The sequence below is a fragment of the Copadichromis virginalis genome, linkage group LG23, assembly GCF_057382275.1.
Source record: "Copadichromis virginalis isolate Kocher_CV1m ecotype Utaka linkage group LG23, C_Virginalis_male_GT1.1, whole genome shotgun sequence".
NCBI classification, from domain to species: Eukaryota; Metazoa; Chordata; class Actinopteri; order Cichliformes; family Cichlidae; genus Copadichromis; species Copadichromis virginalis.
Genome location: NC_140639.1, coordinates 31,047,609 through 31,071,886, shown reverse-complemented (window position 1 = coordinate 31,071,886; position 24,278 = coordinate 31,047,609). Strand labels below are relative to the sequence as shown.

The 24,278-nt window shown below is 41.6% G+C and overlaps 1 protein-coding gene and 1 pseudogene across 2 annotated transcripts; both read left to right on the top strand.

The window, feature by feature from the left end:
- LOC146681372 (uncharacterized) lies at positions 1-18,749 on the top strand. The gene is made up of 9 exons (XM_085448766.1): positions 1-231; positions 2,512-2,603; positions 3,060-3,154; positions 11,428-11,523; positions 15,896-16,234; positions 16,360-16,686; positions 16,844-16,945; positions 17,104-17,157; positions 17,404-18,749. Exons 1-9 carry the CDS (start codon positions 1-3, stop codon positions 17,406-17,408), a joined length of 1,341 nt encoding a protein of 446 aa, XP_085304892.1. The 3' UTR covers positions 17,409-18,749.
- Positions 18,750-20,885: 2,136 nt separating this feature from the next.
- Positions 20,886-24,043, top strand: LOC146681371 (OX-2 membrane glycoprotein-like; annotated as a pseudogene). The gene is made up of 5 exons (XR_014918080.1): positions 20,886-21,548; positions 22,245-22,329; positions 22,509-22,846; positions 22,961-23,287; positions 23,452-24,043. The product of XR_014918080.1 is annotated as an OX-2 membrane glycoprotein-like (transcript).
- Positions 24,044-24,278: the final 235 nt, after the last annotated feature.

The window sequence follows — 24,278 nt, the reverse complement described above, 5'->3', positions numbered from 1 at the left end:
ATGGATCTACATGAGCTGGAGCCCAATGTGTGGTACCTTCACATCATCGACCACTTCACACACTTCAGTGCTGGCAGCATCGTAAAGACAAAGAAAGCTGCAGAGATCGTCAACTCCTTCATTCACACCTGGATAAGCATTCACGGTGCCCCCAGACGGCTCTACACAGACAACGGCGGAGAGTTCAACAACACAGACATTCGGGACATGGCTGAAAACTTCAACATTGAGGTAAAAACAACGGCGGGGTATAGTCCCTGGAGCAACGGACTACTGGAGAGACATAACATGACACTTACAGAAATCCTCCTGAAGGTAAAAAAGGAACGAGGATGTGACTGGCACACTGCGCTAGACTGGGCCCTTATGGCCAAAAACAGTATGCTTAATGTACATGGTTATAGTCCACATCAACTTGTGTTTGGCCAAAACCCCAACCTTCCTTCTGTGTTGATGGATAAGCCACCTGCCTTAGAGGGCACAACTGTAAGTGCAAGAGTAGCTGAACATATCTCAGCATTACATGCTTCCAGAAAAGCATTTACTGAGGCAGAGTGTTCAGAAAGGATCAGGAGAGCACTACGCAAACAACTTAGGCCTACAGATGACAAATATGAGGCAGGAGATAAAGTATACTACAAACGAGTCGACTGTACAGAGTGGAAGGGTCCAGGTGTAGTTATTGGGCAGGATGGAACTGTTGTATTTGTAAGACATGGGGGGACTCTTGTAAGAGTACACCAGTCAAGATTGACTAAAGTGGATTCACGGACTGGAGATAAACAAATATCACACAGTACTACTGATGATGACAACAAAGACGCAGTTGAAAATGATGACACTGACACACCCGATGGGGAACAGAGTATTAGTGAGGAAGAAGACATCACTATTGACAGAGAAACTAACACTACAGAAAACATGTCTGTCACACAAACTGCAAATGAGCCCTCTACACCCACTGATCATGTCTCTGCAAATGTAAAGTTAAGATCAGGACAGCTGATTGCTTTTACCAACAGAGACAACGGTGTTCAACACACAGCCAGAGTGCTAGGCAGAGCGGGAAAAGCAAAAGGGCAATACAAAAACTGGTACAATGTGCAATATCTTGAGCATGATGGTAGTGAAGGTGAAAAGAAAGCTGTAGACATGTCACTTGTTGATGGTCTTTGCACTGAAGCTGAAAACAGAGATGCAGATGTACTCATAACAAAAGATATTTCCTTTGATTCTGCTAAGCAGCAGGAGATTGAGAGCTGGCAAAGTAATGGTGTGTTTGATGAAGTGAAAGACCTGGGTCAAAAATGTGTGTCTACTAGATGGGTCTGTACACTCAAAGAAACTACTAATGGTGTTGTCCCAAAGGCTCGACTTGTGGCACGGGGGTTTGAAGAGGTAAATACTAAAGAACTACAGAAAGACTCTCCAACGTGTGCGTCTGAGTCCCTCAGACTGGTGCTAGCTGTGATATGTCAAAACAAGTGGAGAGTAAATTCAATGGACATTAAATCTGCCTTCTTGCAGGGAATGCAACTGTCAAGAGACATCTATCTTCGTCCCCCACCTGAAGCTGGCAAGAACAATGTTCTATGGAAACTGAAAAAGTGTGTTTATGGACTTGCAGATGCTTCACTTTATTGGTACAATAAGGTCAAAGACATTATGCTCAAAACTGGTGGTAAAATATCACAGGTTGATCCTGCAGTGTTCTATTGGCAGAATGAACAATCTGAGGTTACAGGAGTGCTTGCATGTCACGTTGATGATTTCCTTTGGGCTGGTTCAAGTCACTTTGCAACTCATATCATTCCTGTACTGAAATCTACCTTCCTTGTGGGCCGTGAAGAACATGACAGCTTTTCTTATGTTGGTATGGACATTTGTACAGTTAATGATGTAATAGAGGTGCATCAACAACTTTACATTGACAACCTACAACCGGTTCAGCTACAAGCAGCACGGGCTGTACAGAGGGAGGCTCCCTTAAGTGAAACAGAACGTGAGCAACTCAGGTCAAAAATAGGACAGATTTTGTGGGTTGCCAAACAAACAAGGCCTGATGTTATGTTTGACACATGTAGCCTTGGATCTAATATCAAAGATGCAACTGTACAGTCTATTCATGAAGTGAACAAAGTTATCCGTAAACTTAAGGCAGAGAAAGTGACTCTTAAGTTTCAGCACTTGGGTAACAGTGAGGATCTGGCATTGGTTGTTTTCAGTGATGCTTCATTTGGCAACCTTCCTGATGGCGGTACTCAAGGAGGGGCATTAATCGTCCTTATGGGTAAAGGAGGAAAGTTTTGTCCTCTCTTCTGGCAGTCTAAAAAAATCAGGCGCGTGGTCAGAAGTACACTGGCAGGAGAAACTCTTGCCATGTCAGATGGAATAGACAGTGCTGTCTTCCTGGCAACACTTTTTTCTGAGCTTACAACTGGTAACACTGGTCTAAACGCTCTTCCTTTGATCTGTGTAACTGATAATCATTCCTTGTTTGATGCACTCAAGTCTACTAAGCAGGTTACAGAGAAGAGACTGAGGCTAGAAATGAGCAGCATTAAAGAGCTCATACAAGCCAAGAAAATCAGACAGGTTTGTTGGTCAGATTCAAAATCTCAACTTGCTGATTGTCTGACGAAAAAGGGAGTTTCACCTTTAACCCTTCTAAAGGCGCTAGATGAAGGACTCTGGATACTGTAATCCTTTGTCTACAAAGTTGTCTTTGCATTCAAATGTACCATTGTTTATTGTGTGCAATGATAGTATGCTTTAAGTAAAGCTAAGCACTTTTGAAATGTTTTTTTTGTTTATATAAATATATACATATATGTATACAAATGTTTACAGGGGTGTGTATACAAATGTTTACTGGGGTGTGTTTATACTCCTATTTTATTTTTTTTAAGAAAGAGGGAGATTGTTAACTTGTTATTTTCTGTTTTATCGCGAGAGTACGGTTGCCCGCGAAGTGTTGTTGTTGTGGTCCGTATGTAAAATGGCGGAACGAATAAAGCGCTGTGAATGAGAGTACGACGTCGTGTCTTTTGAGTTAACAGGGGAGGGGTGTCAGGAATCTCACTGGAGGCAACAGCGCCATGTGAAGAGAGAGGCTGGCACAGTGGTGTGGCTCTGGATTCCAGGCTGACTACAGGTGAGGTTGTGGGTGTAATAATGTGAATTATTGTTTGCAAGATGTTTTGTTCCACAATAGATTGTGTTGCTGGACGGACGTTTTAGAGTGTCACACAAGTAAGGATGGTTAGGCTGTATGTTGCTATTGTACATGGCAGAGGACCAATCTGAGTCGCATGACTTGTTAATAAAACTTACTACCCCGTTGGGTAGGAAATAGATATTCTGGAGTCTGTCGTGAATGAGACCAGAATATAACATGGTGGCAGCGGAGCGGACAGCGGAGCAAGCTGCACGGCCGGAGTGAACCCCCGAGAGACGCCTGTCGGAGCGGTGAGCAACTAGCGGCTAATCGAGTTAGCACCGCCGCGAGGCATGGAGGGCCTTAAATCGCCGCCGACGCTGGTATTGGACTCCAGTAACCTATCACGGACATGGAAGACCTGGAGGGACGAGTTTATGCTCTATGTGGAGCTGACCATGGACTCAGACGGCGAACAGAAAAAAGTAAGCTTGTTCAGTTATCTCGTTGGTGAGAGCGGCAGGGAGCTGCTAGACACGCTAATGGGCGACACAGCGAGAGATCGGTGGACAGTTAAGGACATTATTGAGAAGTTTGACAATCATTGCAATCCTGTAGTTAATGAAACTGTGGAGCGTTATCGGTTCTTCACGAGAAACCAAGGCGCCAGTGAGACAATTGACAGCTATGTGACGGAGTTAAAGCTGCTGACAAAAACGTGCAATTTTGGAGTAATAAGGGACTCACTGATTCGTGACAGGATTGTATGTGGACTTCACAACCCGAGTCTGAGGGAGAGACTGCTGCGTGAGAAAAACATGACACTGGATGCATGCATACAGCACTGCAGAGCCGCGGAGCTGTCGCGGGAAAACAGCAAAACCATTTCGGGAGCTGCAGTGGAGGAGGTGCATGCTGTGCATGGAGCTGTGCGCCAGAAACGGATCGGCGACGCAGTGGACTGTAAGTTTTGTGGCAGAACACATGAAAAAAAGAAAGAAAAATGTCCAGCATACAGGAAGAAATGTAAAAAGTGTGGCAGAGAAAACCACTTTGCAGTTAAATGCATGGCACGTTCAGAGCAGAAGAGAAGGACGAATGTACACAACGTGACAGCATGTGAGAGTGATGAGTATGAGGACGTTCTCTGTGTTACAGAGGCAGACGCACATGTTTCAACTACAAAGAACACTGACAAAGAGAGAGGCACTCAACTCTTTGCAGGCATGCTGATGGGCAAAGAGATTGTAAATTTTCAGATTGACTGTGGTGCCAGTTGTAATGTAATGCCAATCCACATGCTAAGCCCGAACACACAGTTGGAGGACACACAGACAGTGTTGATGATGTACAACAAAAGTAAGATAAAGCCGTTGGGAAAATGCAAAGTTAAGCTACGTAACCCGAGAAATCAGAAACTGTATCGGTTGGAGTTTCAAGTGGTTGACAAAGACTGTAAAGTACCACTGCTGGGCAAGAGAGCCAGCGAAGCGATGAAACTCATAAAAGTACACTATGAAAACATCTTGAAACTGGACAGCATCGTTACTTCAGAGCACCCAACAGCCAATGAGTGGAACATGGATCAGATTAAAACAGAGTATGCCGATGTCTTCACGGGAGATGGCTGTTTGGAGGGAGAGTTAAGGCTCGAGGTGGATGAAACTGTGAAACCAGTGCAGTTACCAAAACGGCGTGTCCCTATTGCAATGATAAAGCCGTTAAAAAAGGAGCTTCAAGATCTTCAGCGCAGAGGGATCATTACACCAGTAGAATGCAGCACAGACTGGATCAGTGGGATGGTTGTGGTCCAAAAGCAGAGTGGGGACTTAAGAGTGTGCATAGATCCAAAACCCTTAAACAAAGCCCTACAACGGAGCCACTTCCCATTGCCCACCATTGAGGACATTTTGCCAGATTTGTCAAAGGCTAAAGTGTTCTCTGTCTGCGATGTGAAGAGTGGATTCTGGCACGTGAAACTGGAGGAGGAGTCGAGCTACCTGACAACATTTTCGACTCCATTTGGACGCTACAGATGGCTGAGGATGCCAATGGGGATAAGCCCAGCTCCGGAAGTGTTCCAGAGGAAGCTCACACAAGCTTTGGATGGACTGGCAGGGATCTACATCATTGCAGATGATGTGCTGATCACGGGTCAGGGGGACACAGATGCTGGAGCAGTACGTGACCATGACGAGAAGCTGAGACAGTTTTTGACTCGTTGCAGGCAAAAAAACATTAAGTTGAACGCAGACAAGTTCAAACTTAAACAGAAGGAGACCACGTACATTGGACATCAGCTGACATGCAACGGTCTGAAAATAGACCCAGAGAAGGTTAGGGCCATAGAAAAAATGCCCAGACCTACAGACGTGAAGGCAGTACAGAGACTGTTAGGTATGGTGAACTACTTAGCAAAGTTTTGCCCACATCTGTCTGACCATTGCGACTTACTGAGACAACTGACACACAAAGACAGTGAGTGGAACTGGACGACTCGACATGAAGACGCATTCCAGAGACTGAAAGAGACTATAGCAGAGGCTCCAGTCCTGAAATACTACTGCCCAGAGGAAGAGCTGACAGTACAATGTGACGCTTCTGACAAAGGGTTAGGTGCAGCACTCATGCAGACGGGTAAGCCTGTGGCTTTTGCGAGTAGAGCACTTACACGTACAGAGCAGGGTTATGCCCAGATCGAAAAGGAGCTTTTGGCTGTAGTTTTCAGCATGGAGAAGTTCCATCAGTACACATATGGTCGTAAAGTGGTGGTACACAGTGATCACAAACCCTTAGAGACCATTGTAAGAAAACCACTGTTGAGCGCACCCAAACGGTTGCAAAGGATGCTTATGCGCATTCAGAAATATGACATAGATGTGGTGTATGTGCCAGGCAAAGACATGTTATTAGCAGACACATTGAGCAGGGCATATCTTCCAGAGTGCTCACCACAGGGCTCCATAGAGGAGGAAATAGAGAGCATTAACATGGTCACTCATGCATCCATCTCACCTGACAGACTAAACAGCATAAGGACTGCTACACAAGACGACAAAGCACTACAGATCCTCATAGATACAATTCACAGAGGTTGGCCGACAGACAAAAGAGACACTGACGGTGACATCAGACCATACTTCTCATTCCAGGATGAACTGAGTAGTCAGGATGGACTTGTGTTTAGAGGTGAACGTGTTGTTGTCCCGACTACCATGAGACAGGAGATCATAACTAGACTACACTCGACACACCTAGGTGTAGAAGGTTGTCTAAGGAGAGCCAGAGAGTGTGTATATTGGCCAGGCATGAACGAACAAATTAAGACTTATGTGACTAAGTGTGACATCTGCAGGTCAGTTGACTACAGACAGCAGAAAGAGACCTTGGTTCCACATGAGATCCCGACTAGACCATGGGCTAAGGTGGGCTCGGACCTGTTTATGTTTGACAACAAGGACTACCTTATCACAGTGGACTACTATTCAAACTTCTGGGAAATTGACTATCTCCCGGACACTAAGTCCACCACAGTGATTAGAAAGCTGAAGGCTCACTTTGCCAGACAGGGCATCCCGGACATTGTTGTTTCAGATAATGGACCACAGTATACGTCCGGTGAGTTTCTGAGATTTAGTCGACTGTGGGGTTTCCAGCATAAAACATCTTCGCCAGGTTACCCTCAGAGTAACGGGAAGGCAGAATCAGCAGTAAAGACAGCAAAGAGGCTGCTGCTAAAGGCAAAAATGGCAGGGCAAGACCCGTATCTTGCGATTCTGGACCATCGCAATACACCATCACAAGGCCTGGAGACCAGCCCAGCTCAGAGGCTGCTCAGCAGGAGGACACAGACGCTTTTGCCAACCAGGACGAGCCTGCTAAGGCCAAAAGTCATTCCAGCCCGGCGGGAGTTGGAGAGGAAACAGAAGCGCCAAAAACTGTGCTATGACCGATCAGCACGAGACATGGACTCTTTGAAGCTAGGGGACAGTGTCAGAGTTCAGCCTTTTGACCGCCATTCCACTTGGAGCAGGGGAGTGGTGATTGGGACTGTCGACCCGAGGTCCTATGAGGTTCAGTTGGACTCTGGAAGTGTCCTGAGGAGGAATCGGAGGCACCTGAGACATGCAGGCGTGGTGGATCAGGAAAATGCCATAACGGACACCGGGGCACTGACCAGGTCAGTGACAGCTCCCTCAGACACTCGTGAGCGGCAGATCAAGACTGACGAGGTAACAGGGGGTGTCAGGACAAGGTCAGGCCGCAAAGTGGTTCCACCACTTAGGTACAAAGACTATGTTGCATAATGAGGATTTATTGTTTATTGTTTGAGGGGAAGAGTTGTGTATTCTGTGGATATTGAGGTTCACTACAGCTTACAGAAATGTACATGTTTGAATAAGTGGAATGCTTTTGTATTCTTTGAGTGTTTCATATTGTTTTCACCCTCAGTGAGAAGAAGGACAAATCAAAACAAAAGGACTTCTGTTTTTTCCAAAAAAAAAAAAAAAAAAAAAGAGAAGGGATGTAATAATGTGAATTATTGTTTGCAAGATGTTTTGTTCCACAATAGATTGTGTTGCTGGACGGACGTTTTAGAGTGTCACACAAGTAAGGATGGTTAGGCTGTATGTTGCTATTGTACATGGCAGAGGACCAATCTGAGTCGCATGACTTGTTAATAAAACTTACTACCCCGTTGGGTAGGAAATAGATATTCTGGAGTCTGTCGTGAATGAGACCAGAATATAACAGTGGGGGTGGGAGCAGACACTGTGGTGTTGAATCTATTGAAAAACAGATTCAACTCGTTGGCTCTATTCTCACCTCCCTCAGCTCCCCTGCTGTTGGTTGGCCTGAATCCAGTGATGGTCTTCATGCCCCTCCACACCTATCTCATGCTGTTCTGCTGGAGTTTCCACTCCAGCTTCCTCCTGTAATTGTCCTTAGCCTCTCTGATCTTGTCCTTTAGTAACACCTGGATCTTCCTCACCTCCTCTTTGTTGCCCCCTCTGAAAGCCCTCTTCTTGTTGTTGAGGAGGGCTTTGATGTCCTTAGTCACCCACGGCTTGTTATTTGGGTAACAATGAACAGTCTGAGCTGGAACAATGGAGTCGGTGCAGAAAGTTATGTAGTCTGTGATACACTCAGTAAGCCCATTGATGTCCTCGGCGTGAGGCTCACAGAGTGTTTCCCAGTCGGTCACCTCGAAACAGCCCTGTAGTTCCGCTATTGCCTCCTCTGACCACCTCCTAACAGTCCTGGTGGTCACAGGTTCCCTCCTCACAATTGGCACATAGCGGGGGGTGAGGTGAATCAGGTTATGATCTGACCTATCAAGTGGGGGGAGGGAGGAGGAGCTGTATGCATCCTTGACGTTAGCATACAGTAAGTCTAAAATTTTCTCTCCCCTGGTGGGACAGTCCACATATTGTTTGAATGTTGGTAGTGTATTGTCCAGTGATACATGGTTGAAGTCACCCGAGATCACAATAAAGGCACTCGGGTGCTGAGTCTGTAACCGAGCTATGGCAGAGTGGATAGTGTCACATGCAGCTGTGGGGTTAGCAGAGGGAGGAACATAAACAGCCACCAAGATGACGTGAGAGAATTCCCAGGGTAAATAATACGGCCTGAGTCCAACAGCACACAGTTCAGTGTCCTGGCAACAAATCCTTTCCTTGATTGTTATGTTGGCAGGGTTACACCACCGGTTGTTAACTAAAACAGCAAGCCCACCTCCTTTCCGCTTACTGCTAGCGATGCTGTCCCTGTCCGCCCGAACAGTGTGGAAGCCTTCCACGGAAGCATTCTCATCGGGAATGTCCTGGTGCAGCCATGATTCGGTGAAACACATCAGGCTACAGTCTCGGTATTCCCTCTGACTCCGTACCAGTGCTGAGAGCTCGTCGATTTTAATTTCCAACGATCGCACATTTCCCATCACGATAGACGGCAGACACGGTTTATACCTCCTCCTCGCTTCGAGCCTCCGCTGTCTCACCGTCACCTTTTTTCTTCTTTTCTGTCCTTGACCTCTGCATCCCCGATGTGTTTTCCTCCAAATTTCAGCTGGTACTTCTGCGGGCCTGGCCAGCGAGCCGGCCGGCATCAGGGCGATCAGCTGATAAGTTGAGTCATGCGCTTTTGTATTGCAATAGCACTTTCAGTTTTGTTTAAAAACTGTTAGGTTGAACGCCAGTGTGTTTCTAGGTAATGCTGATACTGTGTGGTTTGTTCCATGCTGGAAGCCGATCCTGAGTTCAGTATGATTGAAATGGTAAAACAAATAAACCACAAATGCAATATACAGTGGCTTGCAATAGTATTCGGCCCCCTTGAACTTTTCCACATTTTGTCACATTACAGCCACAAACACAAATCAATTTTAATGGTAATTCCACATGAAAGACCAATACAAAGTGGTGTACACATGAGAAGTGGAACAAAAATCATACATGATTCCAAACAATTTTTACAAATGAATAACTGAAAAGTGGTGTGTGCATAATTATTCAGCCCCCTGAGTGAATACTTTGTAGAACCACCTTTATCTGCAATTACAGCTGCCAGTCTTTTAGGGCAGCGGTCCCCAACATTTTTTGCGCCACGGACCGGTTTATGCCCGACAATATTTTCATGGACCGGCCTTTAAGGTGTCGGGGATAAATAAAACAAAATAAAACTAGTACCGAAAAAAAGGAAAATTTATTCATAACACACGTGAAAAGACCAAGGAAAACCGAGTTAACAATTAAACGATAACAAAATAACGCTGAAAACCAATAAAAACCCTGAAAACTATACATTTCACATCTGAGCCTCAACTCTAGCAGCCGGGTACCAAACGACTCACGGACCGGTACCGGTCCGAGGCCCGGGGGTTTGGGACTGCTGTTTTAGGGTATGTCTCTACCAGCTAGAGACTGGTAGAGACATTGGTCTTTCACGTGGAATTCCAATAAAATTGATTCATGTTTGTGAATGCAATCTGACAAAATGTGGAAAAGTTCACGGGGGCCGAATACTTATGCAAGCCACTGTAGTAATTATTTTGTCATCAAATTCGTAATGTTGGTTAACACCCCCCCCCCCCCCCCCCCCCTCTTCAGGTGCAGTGCGAGTTTTGTCTCAGATGGGCACATTTTGGATGTGCTCAATAAGAGAGCAGCCTGGTCAAGTACTTGTGTAAAAAAATGTGCATAATTTGTTATGAATACTGTTTCTTTTTCAGTTCTTTCTCCCTGTGTTCTGTTGGATCTATAAATGTCAAATATATGTATCTGTAAATATATTCAATAAATATATACTGTAACCATAATGGAGTGAGTTCATTGTCAAAGTTTATATAGTCAGGTGTTCCAATCACTTCAATGGTGACAGCTGTATAACTTAAGTACCTTGGCATGCAGACTGCTTCTACAAACAAGTGCCAAAACATGCTAGCTTTGTTATTATAAACTAGAAGCATGCTCTGATGGGAAGAATTACGTGCCAAACCATGCTACCTTTGTTAATAAGAGCAAGAAGCATAATTCTGATCGGAAGAATTACGTGCCAAAACATGCTACCGTTGTTATTATAAACTAGAAGCATACTCTGACAGGAAGAATTACGTGCCAAACCATGCTACCTTTGTGAATGTGACCTACAAGCACACTTTAATGGGTAAAAAGAAGTGTCAAACCGTACTGGCTTTATGAATATCAGCATACTGTGATGGGCAAAGTTAAGTGGCAAACCGTCATACCCTACTTAAATTTGTGCTGGAATTATTGTTTGGCAGCAGAAATGTGCATAAATTATGTACAGTAGGACATTTTGCCAAAGTAGGGCAGTTTGTCATAAGGCAGCGTAAAATTATCCTACTGTTAGGACGGTTTGCCAAAGTAGGACTGTTTGTCAGGGGACACTGTAAAATTATCCTACGGGTAGGACGTTTTGCCATAGTAGGATGGTTTGTCAGAACACCGGCTCGAAGAGCCATTTCGTTCGCAACCGACCCATCACTAGTAAACACAGCACACTGGTGGGATGTGCAGCATGAGTGCTCTCTGCTCCTCACAGAGAGCTGACTGTGATGATTCCTGAGGTCCAACAGACACCTGATGATGATGGTGATGGTGAAAAACTCTTTCGCACATTTACAGATTGGTGATTTCTGGGTCAGTTTGACTGGGATCTAACATCATTGACATCAGTAAGTCTCAAGTTGATCCATGACTGATGTATCAGTTTTGATCTCTGTCATATTTTGTTTTTTCTCACAGATTCTTCCTCGATCACTGTAATAGCTGCAGTAGTGGTGTTGGTCTTTGTTCCTTTCGTTGCTCCACTGTGCTGCTTGACGAAAAAGACAAGAAGAGGTACCTTTCACATGTGGTTTAATGTGTGTCTTATTGTAATGCATCTCTTTCTATTAACATGATAATGATTTATGACTCCAAGAGCCTAAACCCACATCTATCCAGTAATAGCTGCAGATATTTATTTAAACTACAAATCCTTCTATCACTCAGTGATCTTTAGAGGAGTAAAACAGCAGAAAAATCAACCAATAACATTCATGGGTAAGACTGTTTTCCTCACTCAGTTTAGTTCAGTACATTTTAAATATATTTGGGTTTTTTTGGGTTTTTTTTTTTATCTGAACAATCAGAGCACCTATGAAGAAGAATAACGACAAGGTGAACAAACACCAAATTACAACAATCCAAAAAACGATCAACGTAAGCGTGTTGCTTACGTCTTGTAAGCAACACGCTGTGGTGAACACACAGCTCACAGCAACACAACTGTTTAATATGAACTTTCTGCCAAGTGAGTTGATCTTAACAAATGCACCAGACACAGAAGCTAAACGCACATAAGCTAAAGGAATGATGTTTTACTGTGAGTGACAGAACTTTTGCACAGCTCTCTGAAGATCCCACTACAGCATTTGAGTCAGTTTGAGCTCTTGACTTTGGGTCATTGCAACACCCCGAGTCCTTTATTTTTTAGACATTTGCTTGGAGATCTGTTAAGGCTTGTTGTGCCTAAACATGACCCAGTTGGGGCTGAGCTTTAGCCACTCTTCCAGATTTCAATTGTTAATTTTTATTTTTTTAATGCTGATATTTCTGACACTTTATACTTTAATACTAGATTTTTTTTAATATTTGTCTGTTTTGTTTTGAATGTCACACTCCAGCGCTCCGTCCTCGCACAGTCACAATAAGGCTACGTCCACACGTACACGGGTATTTTTGAAAACGGAGATTTTCCGTTTTCATTTTAAAAAATAATCCCGTCCACACGTAAACGCAGAAATGAAGGAAAACGCTGCTACGAACATGCCAAAGCAACAGGTGGCGATATATTCCTAACCGTGTAGAAATGTTGGCCAATCAGAAGTCTAGAAGCCTCGGTGGGAAATAGTAAACAAGGATGGGGCATAGAAGCAGAACCGAGTCGTATGTGTGGAGGGACAGCAACTGTGTGTGTATATGTAAGCATTTAAACACTGCAGAGAGTACAATTAACAGTAACAGTATTGTAGAAATTAATTTCACCAAAACAACGTGGCGCACAGTGTGACGTCAAAAAAGGCGCACACCTTTGACACTGCGTTTTCTCCGTTTTTCTCGTCCACACGTAAATGCAAAAACGGAGTTTTCAAAAATATCCACCCTGGCAGGCGTTTTTAGAAATCTCCGTTTTCAGTGACCGAAAACGCCGTTTACGTGTGGAAAAAAAGGTGCAAACGCATAGAAAAATCTGCGTTTTCAAAAATACCCGGGTACGTGTGGACGTAGCCTCAAGCTGTTGAATCCTAAATTGTTTGTTTGTTTGTTTGTTGTTATTGGTTTATTTTCATTGCAAAAGTGTAACCCATTGTGTAACCCATTCAATCAGGAATTATGACAACCTCAATCAGGATTTTTTCTTTAAGTATTTTTATTCATCTTTTCATGCCTAAAGATTGAGGTTGTCATAATTCATGCATGACAGGATGAAATAACAATAATTAAAATGACACATGTCGTACATCTATAGTAACATTAAATGACCAGAGTTGTGATGGAGTGACACATCAGTGTCCAATGTAGTGGTTTATGTGCAAGTACACCATCAACACTGACACAAATACAAGCAAACAGCCTTTGAATAGCTGTTCACTGTAGTGACCTCTATGCATGAAAGGGTTAATGTAATTAACTGTATTTTTAAAAAAAAATGATTTAGTTATTGTCAGGGGGAAATTGTATATAGTGTGATCAGCTTCATGAAATGTGTTCTTTTATTGAACACTAAGCAAATGTCTATGTGACTTTTGACATGAACTCTTGTGTGATAAACAACTAACAGCTTCCTCTTTCTGTAAGAACATGCAGACTTAGAAAAGGGGAACCTCAGCTCTGAGTTCTTAGAATAACTCTGTTATCTTTGTACACACAGACACAAGCTTGTATAAATAAAGAACGCTGACAGTGATACAGCGCGAGTCCGTGAGTGCCTCCTGCAAGGAAGAGCGCTCTGTGACCGTCCTCGCAAGTAAAAGACAACTGCAGTGTTTGTGTTTTCTAACTCAGGTGTCTCAGCTGAAGAACTGCGGGGTGATGTTTAGAAATCCCCTGTCAGTTATATTAGCCTATATTACAGGATTAACTCGAACATGAAGCCGACTACAGACTTAAACATCTAACACTAACATTGTTTTCATATTAACTAAATGATAGCAGATTAAACTGCAGTGGACATACAATCTAAATTAGAATCTGAACTTGTGCTGCTGTTGTTGTTCAGTCCTGTAAATTACTGAACAAGTCCTGATGTCGTCTCTGGTTAAGATGATTGTTTTGGAACAAAGTAAACAGAGACTTTAGAGGATAACTATGCTGCTTCATAGTTATGTGGAGATGGAGGATGTTTTCTCACCTGATACAGTGATATAATGGTAGAGTTACCGAAGCTAATAGGCATCACGTTGGCTCTTTATGTCAAGGCTGTGTGCAGGCAGGCAGTATGGAGGAACCAAACGCAGGACTCATAGAGGCAAACCGTGAAGTCAAAACAGCTTTAATGCTGAACTCAAAAGTAACAGACTGAAAATACAAAAATAACCTTACACAGGCAGGCAAACAGAACACACAGCATAAGATGAGGGTACAGCGTGACGCTGAACACTGGAGGACACACACTATAAATACACAGGCAGGAACATGAGGGAACAAGGAACGGGTGGGAACACAGTCGGGAGAAGTTAGACCTAACAAGACAGAGCAACCGAAACTAAAAATACTGAAATAGGACATGGACCTTCAAAGAAAAACAGGAAATACACAGACTGGACTCAGAGACGCTATACAGACAGAACAGAGGGAACACACGGGCAGACACTAAACAGAGGGAGCACAGAATCAAAACCCTTGGAACTAAAAAGTCTAATAAGAATAAGCTAGAACGCAAGAACATAATAATAGTAAGAAACACAAACCGCTGGGTCAAAAGACCCAGGACCGTGAAACTTTAAATAAAAATACCCTACAACCAAAGGCCTCCTCTGCATTAGACTAATGGGAACTTGATGCAATAGTAACTCTAATTATTAGGCGAAGAAGCATGAAAAGGGAAGAAACACCCACGCTTGCCTGTGGGTGTTAAAGCTTAGTGTTTCTTGTGTAGTCTGTGTCTATATTTACTTTGTTTATCTCTGAGTGTTATGCCCAGAGCACTTTAACTAAAACTTGACCATTTGCAACAGTGATGGCACATGGTCACATTTCTACCGCTGTTTAATAAAGTTGATTAAAAAGCTGTGGCTAAAAACACATAAGAGGGTCAAAGGTTTTAACATCCAGCCTTTTATGTTTAAAATGATACAGAGTGCTATAACAGAGCTTATTCATATTCTATAATAGTAAAACATCTTTATTCTTAATCAAAGATAAATTGAGTCTGCATAAACTGAATGAAACATGAAGTTTGTCAGTCTGTGCAAATATTCACGTTAGAAACAAAATTATAGAAACAGACCCATAATGAACACAAGTGCAGTCATACAGCTCTGCGACACCACAAACACATAGTTGGTTTTCTTCGTTCTCAGATATCTGATATACAACATTGAAATATCTGTTTTAATGCAATAATTAATGAGACTCAGAATGATCCAAAGAGTCTCAGATTAATGTCTGCATATTACAGTACATAATGCTGACTTTAATAATGTGACAAACAGCAAAACCACGGTCATGTGTGTGTGACATCAGGTCACGACCAGGCCATAACTGATGGGATAATTTGTTTGAGGTAATATTTTTTGCTTTTTGGCATTCCTGTTAAAAAGGATGTTTTTTGTAAACTTGTTGAGGATCTGATACAGACTACTGAGAAAGCACAAGGAAGTGATCTGATGCAGATCCCTTCCTTGTGTTAAAAAAAAGAATTGAAGGAGAAGTCAATTGTTTTCGTTCAGTTACTTTTTAACTCAACTGTGAGTGTGCGGTATGTCTGCCCTGATTTCTGTGTAGTTTCAGTGTGCATTTATTCACTTACTACCAACCTTTTACACCTTTTGATATCCAAAAAGGTCTCCTATTCATCTCAAACGTGTTACTTTGCAATAGCGATGGCAGATTGTGTGCTTGTGTATCTACTTTTTGTGTGTGGAGTCTTTCAAACAGGTAAGGAACAGATGCTTCAGTAGCCAGTCTTTCTGTTTGCTGATGACTGATTCATTTTTCTCTGTTAAAGGTGCAGCAGCAGTGATCCAAACACAGCAGACTGTGATGGCAGCAGTGGGAGAAGATGCTGAATTGAGCTGTCAGCTCTTGGAAACTAAAGACGTCCTTCAGGTCACATGGCAGAAAAGTTCAAATGATGTGGAGACAAATGTTGCCACCTACAACAAGTACTTTGGCCAGAGAGTGAATGACGGCTTTACAGATAAAGTTAAGTTTAAACATGCTGGTCTATGGAACTGTTCCATAGTCATCAGGAATGTGACAGAGCAGGATGAAGGATGCTATCGCTGTCTGTTTAACACTTATCCTGAAGGAGCCTTTATTGGTAGACCCTGCCTCCAAGTCTATGGTAAGAACTTTTACCTTCTTCAAATTACAATAGGCTCCAGCAAAAAAGATAACAAATGAAAATTTGTCAGATGTTGATCGCATTTTAAAATCATTTTTCTTAAAGTGTTTGTTGATCCTTCACAGAGCTACACGAACCTGTTGTTGATGTCAGAGAGTCAAACTCTACTGAAGAGTGGGTTGTATCTTGTTCAGCCACTGGTCGACCTGCTCCCACTATAACACTCAGTGTCTCACAACAAGACCTCAACTTCTCACAGTACAACACTGTCAATGTTTCCAACACCAACGCTACATTCACTGTCACCACTACAGCTGTGCTCTCAGGTTCACTTAAACAGAGCACACAGGTGGGATGTGCAGCACGAGTGCTCTCTGCTCCTCACAGAGAGGTGATGGTGACGGTTCCTGAGGTCCAGCAGGTGTATGCTGCTGCTACTGCTGATTATAATGGTGAGAAACTTTTTCAAAGTCACAGATTTATAGAGTGATGCTATCTGAGTCAATTTGGAGCTAATAACAATGACTTCAGTAGGTCTACATTTCACTGTGATCCATGATTGATGTGTCAGTGTTAATCAGTGTCATATTTTTCCTGCTTTTCTCACAGTTTCCTTCTGGATCATTGCATCAGGTGTAGCAGTGGGGCAGATAGTCTTTGCTTGTGTAGCCACTTTCATAGCTGTCCTGCTTAAAAAAAAGACAAGAAGAGGTAACTTTCACTCTTGACTTATTTTGTGTCCTATTTTAATGTGTCTCTTCCTATTAAAACAGAATGCTTTATGACTCTTATATGTGACCTACACTGACACCTGTCTAATATCTGCAAATATTTATTATTTAAAAGTTTGAAATCCTTCTGTCACTCAGGGACCCTGAGAACAACAAATAAAATACCACAAAAATCAGCCAATGACATTATTGGTAAGTCAGTTTGATAAATATCCATTTTCTACATGTTTATTTAATAATTCTTTGGAAGATAAATCGATGTGTCTTTGTGTAAGTATTAATTTTCCTCCCTCGGTTTATTAAATCTGCACCACATAGACACCAATATTGGGAGATGTTTGCTGGGTTCAAATTTGCATGTATGGATTCAGTGTGTGTAGAATCTCTAGATTCGCTGACTCTTTAGTTGACTGAACCCCCAAAATGTTTCTTTCACAGACTGATGACCCCTCCACATCTTTACTTCTCTAAAACTCAGCTTCCATCTAAGGCTCTTTACATACGTTTTATACAGCTCACTGTAAAATGTTTATCTTGTTTTAAGCACTTCAAAAAAAATACCAATCTTTTGTTGCTGCTGTCTAAAATGTTCTGCATTATGTTGCTAAAATGAAATAAATTTTTTATAGCAATAAAATATCTAAAATATAATATTTTATACCTTGCCGTTATACCATGTGAGTTACATGCACACTTTAAATGCGTGGCATTTTTTTTTACTGTTAAACTGAATACAGTCTAACAGCAGTTAAATACAGTGCAACAAGGATCACCTAAAACCATCAGCTGTAACTCAGACGTAGACATAAATACATGCCTCAGAGTAACACAGAGTTGGAATGTGAACATGTGTAACTTCTGGTAAAATTATTTTTAAAGATGTACCTGACATATATCCTATATCCCATCCTCTGCTCTGTCTAAAGCTGTAGAAAGATTAAAATAATTTGGCAGAGGACTGATGATGGTGAAAATGATGGTAAAATGATTTCCACTTCACTAATATTCTACTTTGTATTCATGGTGCTAAAATAATTCAGTATACAAAGGAGTTTGTGGTTGACTCAGTGACTATGAGCTGCCAAGGGCCCTGTACTGTGAAGCTAGTTTAACATACCCAGGATATCTTTCAGTAACACAAAGCTGGTCATGAACTTGCTTAGCTAATCAAGGGTTTCCCCTACACGTTCACATGAAAGGGATGGTGTTGGAAACAGTTTAAATCCACCTCAAAAATATGAAGAGGCTACACACATACCACAGACTGAAAGAAACAAAAGAGCTGCAGAAAAAGCGGCGGTGTGAGGTTACGGTCACAGGTACATTTTGGTGAACGTAGCTTTGGCCTTTAGTCTGAACGTAAATAGTGTTTTGGTATCAGTAAAATAGGAGCTTTTCAGAAACTCCTGCCAGCCCATTTATCGCGTAAACATGCAAACAAAATTCCTAAAAAACATCAGTGTGTGTGGACATAGTTTGAGTTTAAGTAAGAGTAAAAGCATAGCAGAGTAATATTTTAAAAGTGAGTTCTTTAAGTGCTTTTGTCAGTATGCCTGGAACAGAGTTACAGTACTACATTAATAAAGTTGAGACTACTTGAAGATAAGATAAAAAAAAAAAAAAAAAAAAGTGACAGAGAGAGATTGAGCTGGAAAGGATGTGCAGCTGGTTAGCGTGGTTAACTATAGGTTCAAGGTTCTTTATTTGTCACATGCATAGTTATACAAGTATAACACACAGTGAAATGTAGCCTGACACGCTCCTCGACATGTGCAAAAATTGGGGGGGGGGGGGGGGGGGTGTAGAGGAAGAACATTATATATATATACATGTAGTATGTACACTGGGTGAATGTGCAGTAGTGCAGTAGTAGCAGCAAGCAGGTGAATTCTGTACATTAATATGAATAGACATCTGACTATTTTACAGGAGCGATTAACTACAGCGAAAACTGCTCAGTAACAAGGAGTACTGTTAGGAGATAATGAATGAAGCAAGTGGCAGAGCAAGGTAGAGTGAATCAGAATGTTAATGAATCAGAGAGTGGAGAGAATTAGTAAAGAGGAAGTGAGGGCAGCTATGATGAAGACGAAGAGTGGAAGGCCATTGATCCTGATGACATGCCTTTAACCAGGATCAACCGCAGGTATGGAAGTGTCTAGGACAGACAGCGGTGGACTTTTTAGCCAGACTGAGGATGCCTAAGGAGCGGAAAAGAAGTGTACTGGTATCAGTTTTCAAGAACAAGGGTGATGTGCAGAGCTGTAGTCACTACAGAGGAATAAAGCTGATGAGCCACACCATGAAGATATGGGGAATAGTTGTTGAAGCTAGTTAAGAAGAGAAGTGATGATCAGTAAGGAGTATGACTTTATTCTGAGAAAGAGGAATACAGATGTGACGTTTGCTTTGAGAGTGTTGATAGAGAAGAATATAGAAGGACAGAATGAGTTTCACTGGGTATTTTTGGATCTAGAGAAGTATGTGAGGATGGGCCAGGTCATAAGACATAAGGATGTGAGGCAGTGCTGAAGCGAACGTTTTAGTGACAGGTAGGTTCAGGAAATGAGATTACATCAGTGATCAGCTCTGAGCTCCTTCTTGTTTGCAATGGTGATGTGGCTGACTGATGAGATGAGGCAGAAGTCTATGTGAACTATGATGTTTGCAGATGATACTTTGATCTGTAGTGACAGTAGGGAGCAGATGAAGAGCCTGGAGCAGTGGAGGCATGCATTGTAGAGAAGAGGAATAAAAGAAAGACAAAATACATGTGTGTGAATGAGAGAGAGAGACAGGTGGAAAGGTGAGCATGCGAGGAGTACACAACTGGGGTCAGCCATCAGGAGGACTTGCAGAGTGTTGGTGTGACAGAGGAGGATGCTGGCAATAGACGGAGCTGGAGGGAGATGATCTGCTATGTTAACCTCGAACAGGAGGAACTGTTTTATGCATGACTGTAGTGAAAATATTTTTCATGTTGTTATCTTTTATACTTTTAATAAAGGATATGTACTTACCTCTGTCTTGTTTTGAATCTCACACTCCAACGCACCATAGCTGTAACTTTGCCATAACACAGTGACAATAAACCTGTTTAATCTTGAATTTTTTTGTAAGGACATGCAAGTTTGTTGTGTTTTATTGTGTGGCTCGCAGTTTTTGAAGCACTTTAAATTCTAATTTAATAAGACAATATTATTATTCAACGTTTAAAAAAATATTATAAAAGATAAAAATGACACAAAATGAGGAACATAAAAGATTCTGCATGTCGTGTGTCATTCTGCAGACCCACCATCTATCCTGCTGCTGTTTAATGAAGGTAATCAGGTGGGACAAAGGTACATCAGAATAATATTGCTGACAAACCCCTGATGGCATTCACTGACACAATTCTCTGTTCATTAACATCTCCCATAATTAAAAGTTGCATTTTATTCTACATGAACACATTTCATCATGACTAATTGGATAAATAGTTTATGTAAGGTTTTTTCTTTCCTGTTAAAAATTCATCATGATTGCTCAGGTTGTTTCAATGATCTTTACTTGAGGATCTGATACAGATTACTGGGAAATGGCAAAAATATAAATGTTTCTCTTGCTTTTCACTTCCTGGGGATACAAAAACAGAAAGAAAAGCAACTTGTTTTTCTTCAGGGTTGTTTTTTTAGACTTGTCTGTGATTGTGTGGTATGTCTGCACTGAGTTTGCATATATTTTTTCACTATAAACTTCTTCATTGTTTTATACCCATAAAGGTCTGCAGCTCAACTAAAACAATGTCACTTGCAACGATGATGGTACGTTGCGTTCTTGTATACTTGCTTTTTGTGTGTGAGTCCTTCCAAAACATAAGAAGCGGATGCTGCTGTAGCCAGTGTTTCTGTTTGCTGCTGACTGATTCATTTTTCCCTGTTAAAGGTTCAACAGACACAACAGACTGTGCTGGCAACATTCAGGAGACAATATAAGATAAATCATTTCATGTAATTTATTTCATAAAAACACTAAATACTGCTTTGTTTTGTTATTTTATTTAATCCCACAAAAATATGGCTGATTTTCTTTGTGGCAAATTAGATATGCTGAGGAATTATTCCACAATGCAAACAATGCGTGAATTTCTTCTATTTCTTTCAGCAGCAGGTGCTCAGCTTGGCCACTGGAGGTCTCTGTTTCTTCAGGTTTCCCGGAGTAGAGTTGAGAGTTTTGTAGACATCAGAGACTGAAACTAAACAGAAGAGAAACAGCATCAGACCATTCTGCATTTAACTGATGGGAACCAGAAGCGGCACAGTAATGAATGCATATCATTTTCTCAACAAAGTCTGCTGTGCAAGTCAGGTCTCACACACAGTCACTGTCACGGTTCGGGGCAGCGGCCGTGTGAAGAGTGGAAGGACTCAAATGCAGCACTTATTCAGATGTGAAGGGTGATTTATTAACAATACCAGACATAAAGTGGAGATGGCAAACAGAACTAAGGACGAACTAAACTGGGATAAACTACACAAAGGAGTGGCAAACCTGAACATGAAGGGAGAACAGCAGGGAGAGCACGCAGGGGATTTCACAAGGTATGAATACAGACGACGCGACGAGGAACAGAGGCAAACACACACTATAAGTACACAGAGAGACACTGGGAAATCACACACAGGTGGGAGACACAGCTGGACCTGATTAACCTGACGAGACAGGGGAACACTAACACCAGGGACCAATAGAGGGAGCACAAACCCAAAACCCAGTATCTAAAATCCCAAAACACAAACCATCCCAAAACAGCCCAAGAATAATAAAGAGAATAATAACAATAAAGAACACAAACACAAAGTTACCGAGTCATGGTCGCAGGACCATGACAGTCTCGTTTGGTGCCAGCTCATATAGTTCGGTACGCTTGGGATGTTAAATCTTCAGGGATGAATATTTAGAGGTGGTGTAACTTAATGCATTTTGTTTAAAAAAAAAGTGAGCAATTTGTATGCTTGTTGTATGGCTTGTTGTATGTAGTATGTTTGTTTTTTTTTAAACAGTGTGAAACAGACAGAGGTATACCATGAAGTTGCTCGTCACTTCTTTTGTGGTGTGACACCCTACATTTTATTCTCAGGAAGCCAAACTAGCTTTGCAAAAGTAAATAAAAAGCAGGACGTTTTGTTGCTTTTAGTGATTTTAAGTGCTTTTTCTGCGTTGGCTTTGAGCGTGGGAGTAAATGTGGTCACATTTGCTCAAAATAAAACTTTTCCATTTTTTTTTTTCGCACTCAGGAATCTGCAGTTCAGCTACTTGCAGCAATGATGCGACAGAATGTGCTTGTATATCTGCTTTTTGTCTACGGAGTCCTTCCAGCAGGTAAGAAGCCGGTTCAGCAGTAACTGATGTTCACATTAGAGGTACAACAGGTGAAACGTGTTTGCTTTTGTCTATCAATCTTTGAAAAGAAAAGAAAAGCTGAGGGAGGTGGCATCTGTTTCTTTCACTCAGTTTAAGTTTGTTGCATGAAATTCTTACTGTTCATTTCCTCCATGCAGCTCTAACAGCAGTGATACAAACACAGCAGACTGTGCTGGCAGCAGTGGGAGAAGATGCTGAACTGAGCTGTCAGCTCTTGGAGACTAAAGACATCCTTCAGGTTGCATGGCAGAAAAGTTCAAATGATGTGGAGACAAATGTTGCCACCTACAACAAGTACTTTGGTCAGAGAGTGAATGACGGCTTCACAGATAAAGTTAAGTTTAAATATATTGGACTACAGAACTCATCGTAGTCATCAGGAATGTGACATAGGAAGATGAAGCCTTCTATCACTGCCTGTTTAACACTTATCCTGAAGGCTCCTTCACAGGTAAACCCTGCCACCAAGTTTATGGTGAGAACTTTTACCTTCTTTAACCAACAACAAGTGCCTCAAGGAGGACATAAATGTGTAGGCAGCTTGTGTGTTTGTAAGAGCATGTTGATAATATTTCCTGATCCTTCACAGAGCTGCATGAACCTGTTGTTGATGTCAGAGAGTCAAACTCTACTGAAGAGTAGGTTGTTTCCTGTTCAGCCACTGGTCGACCTGCTCCCACTGTAACACTCAGTGTCTCACAACAAGACCTCAACTTCTCACAGTACAACACTGTCAGTGTGTCCAACACCAATGCTACATTCACTGTCACCACTACAGCTGTGCTCTCAGGTTCACGTAACAACAGCACGCAGGTGGAATGTGCAGCACGAGTGCTCTCTGCTCCTCAGAGAGAAACGATGGTGATGATTCTTGAGGTCCAACAGGTGCATGGTGGGAATGACGATAATGATGATGGTAAGATGGTAAAGGAAGGTACCTTTTTCAAAGTCATTATATATATTAGGGTTTGTCACTACTCTGTAATCCTCATGTCTAAAATTCTAGATTTTAAATTAAGTCTAATATTTCCTGATTTCTTTCAAGTGTTTTATGTCACATTTCCATTTGTTTTCTTCCAGATTTTACTTGGATCATTGTGTTGGGTGCAGTGATCTGCGTTTGTGTTGTTGCTGTTGTCACTATTCTTACAAACAGGAAAAAGGTAAGTCTTTTAAATGCTATCTGAATTAATCTAACACCTTTGCTACTGTAGCCTAACTCTTTGGTTTGACTCCTTTGTTTTGTCCTGCAGCTGCTCTAAAATATATGATGTGATTCAATCCGCAATCAAAAACACATATGGCTAAGATACCTTTGTCATATCCCCCCAGGGATCAATAAAGTATTCTGATTCTGATTCTGATATTGTTATTAGAAACCCTGATGCTCTCAAGTTTTTTTACTATATCTGAAACCTATTGGCTGTCTTCTGTATTTTTCTAGCAGACAGCTGATCATTGTATACTTAACATACAGTACTTAACAAAATGCATTTAATCAAACTGAATCAGAAGGTCTGATTGTGTTTAATGTGTTCTGAAGCTTTGAGAGTTTGTAATTAAATTTAATTGTCTGGATGCATGTTTGTAGCTGTGTGTCTTTATTTTTTTGTCTGTGTGTTTATTTTTTGTAATTTTTGTTAATACAATTTTCACATTGATTTTTATTTTATTTTCATGTTTTCTGTTCATGAAATAAATCATTTTATATAACTGCTTCCACTTTGTCCATGTAATTGTTTTCACCTTCATATTTACTGCTGCTTTCAGTTACATTTAAAAGATGTATATAATGTAACAAAGGTTTAGGCCACTAAAAAAACAAAAAACAGGTTTGGGGTCATGACCTTTTTCAGAATAATCTAAAATCCAAATTCAACAAAGAACAGAAAAAAGGTTTTTAATAA

Coding starts and splice junctions, on each gene's coding strand:
- LOC146681372 (XM_085448766.1), top strand. CDS start 1: ATGGATCTACATGAGCTGGAGCCCAATGTGTGGTACCTTCACATCATC. Junction 232..2,511: donor CTGAAAACTTCAACATTGAG/GTAAAAACAACG, acceptor GATGCACTCAAG/TCTACTAAGCAGGTTACAGA. Junction 16,946..17,103: donor TAAAAAAAAGACAAGAAGAG/GTAACTTTCACT, acceptor TCTGTCACTCAG/GGACCCTGAGAACAACAAAT.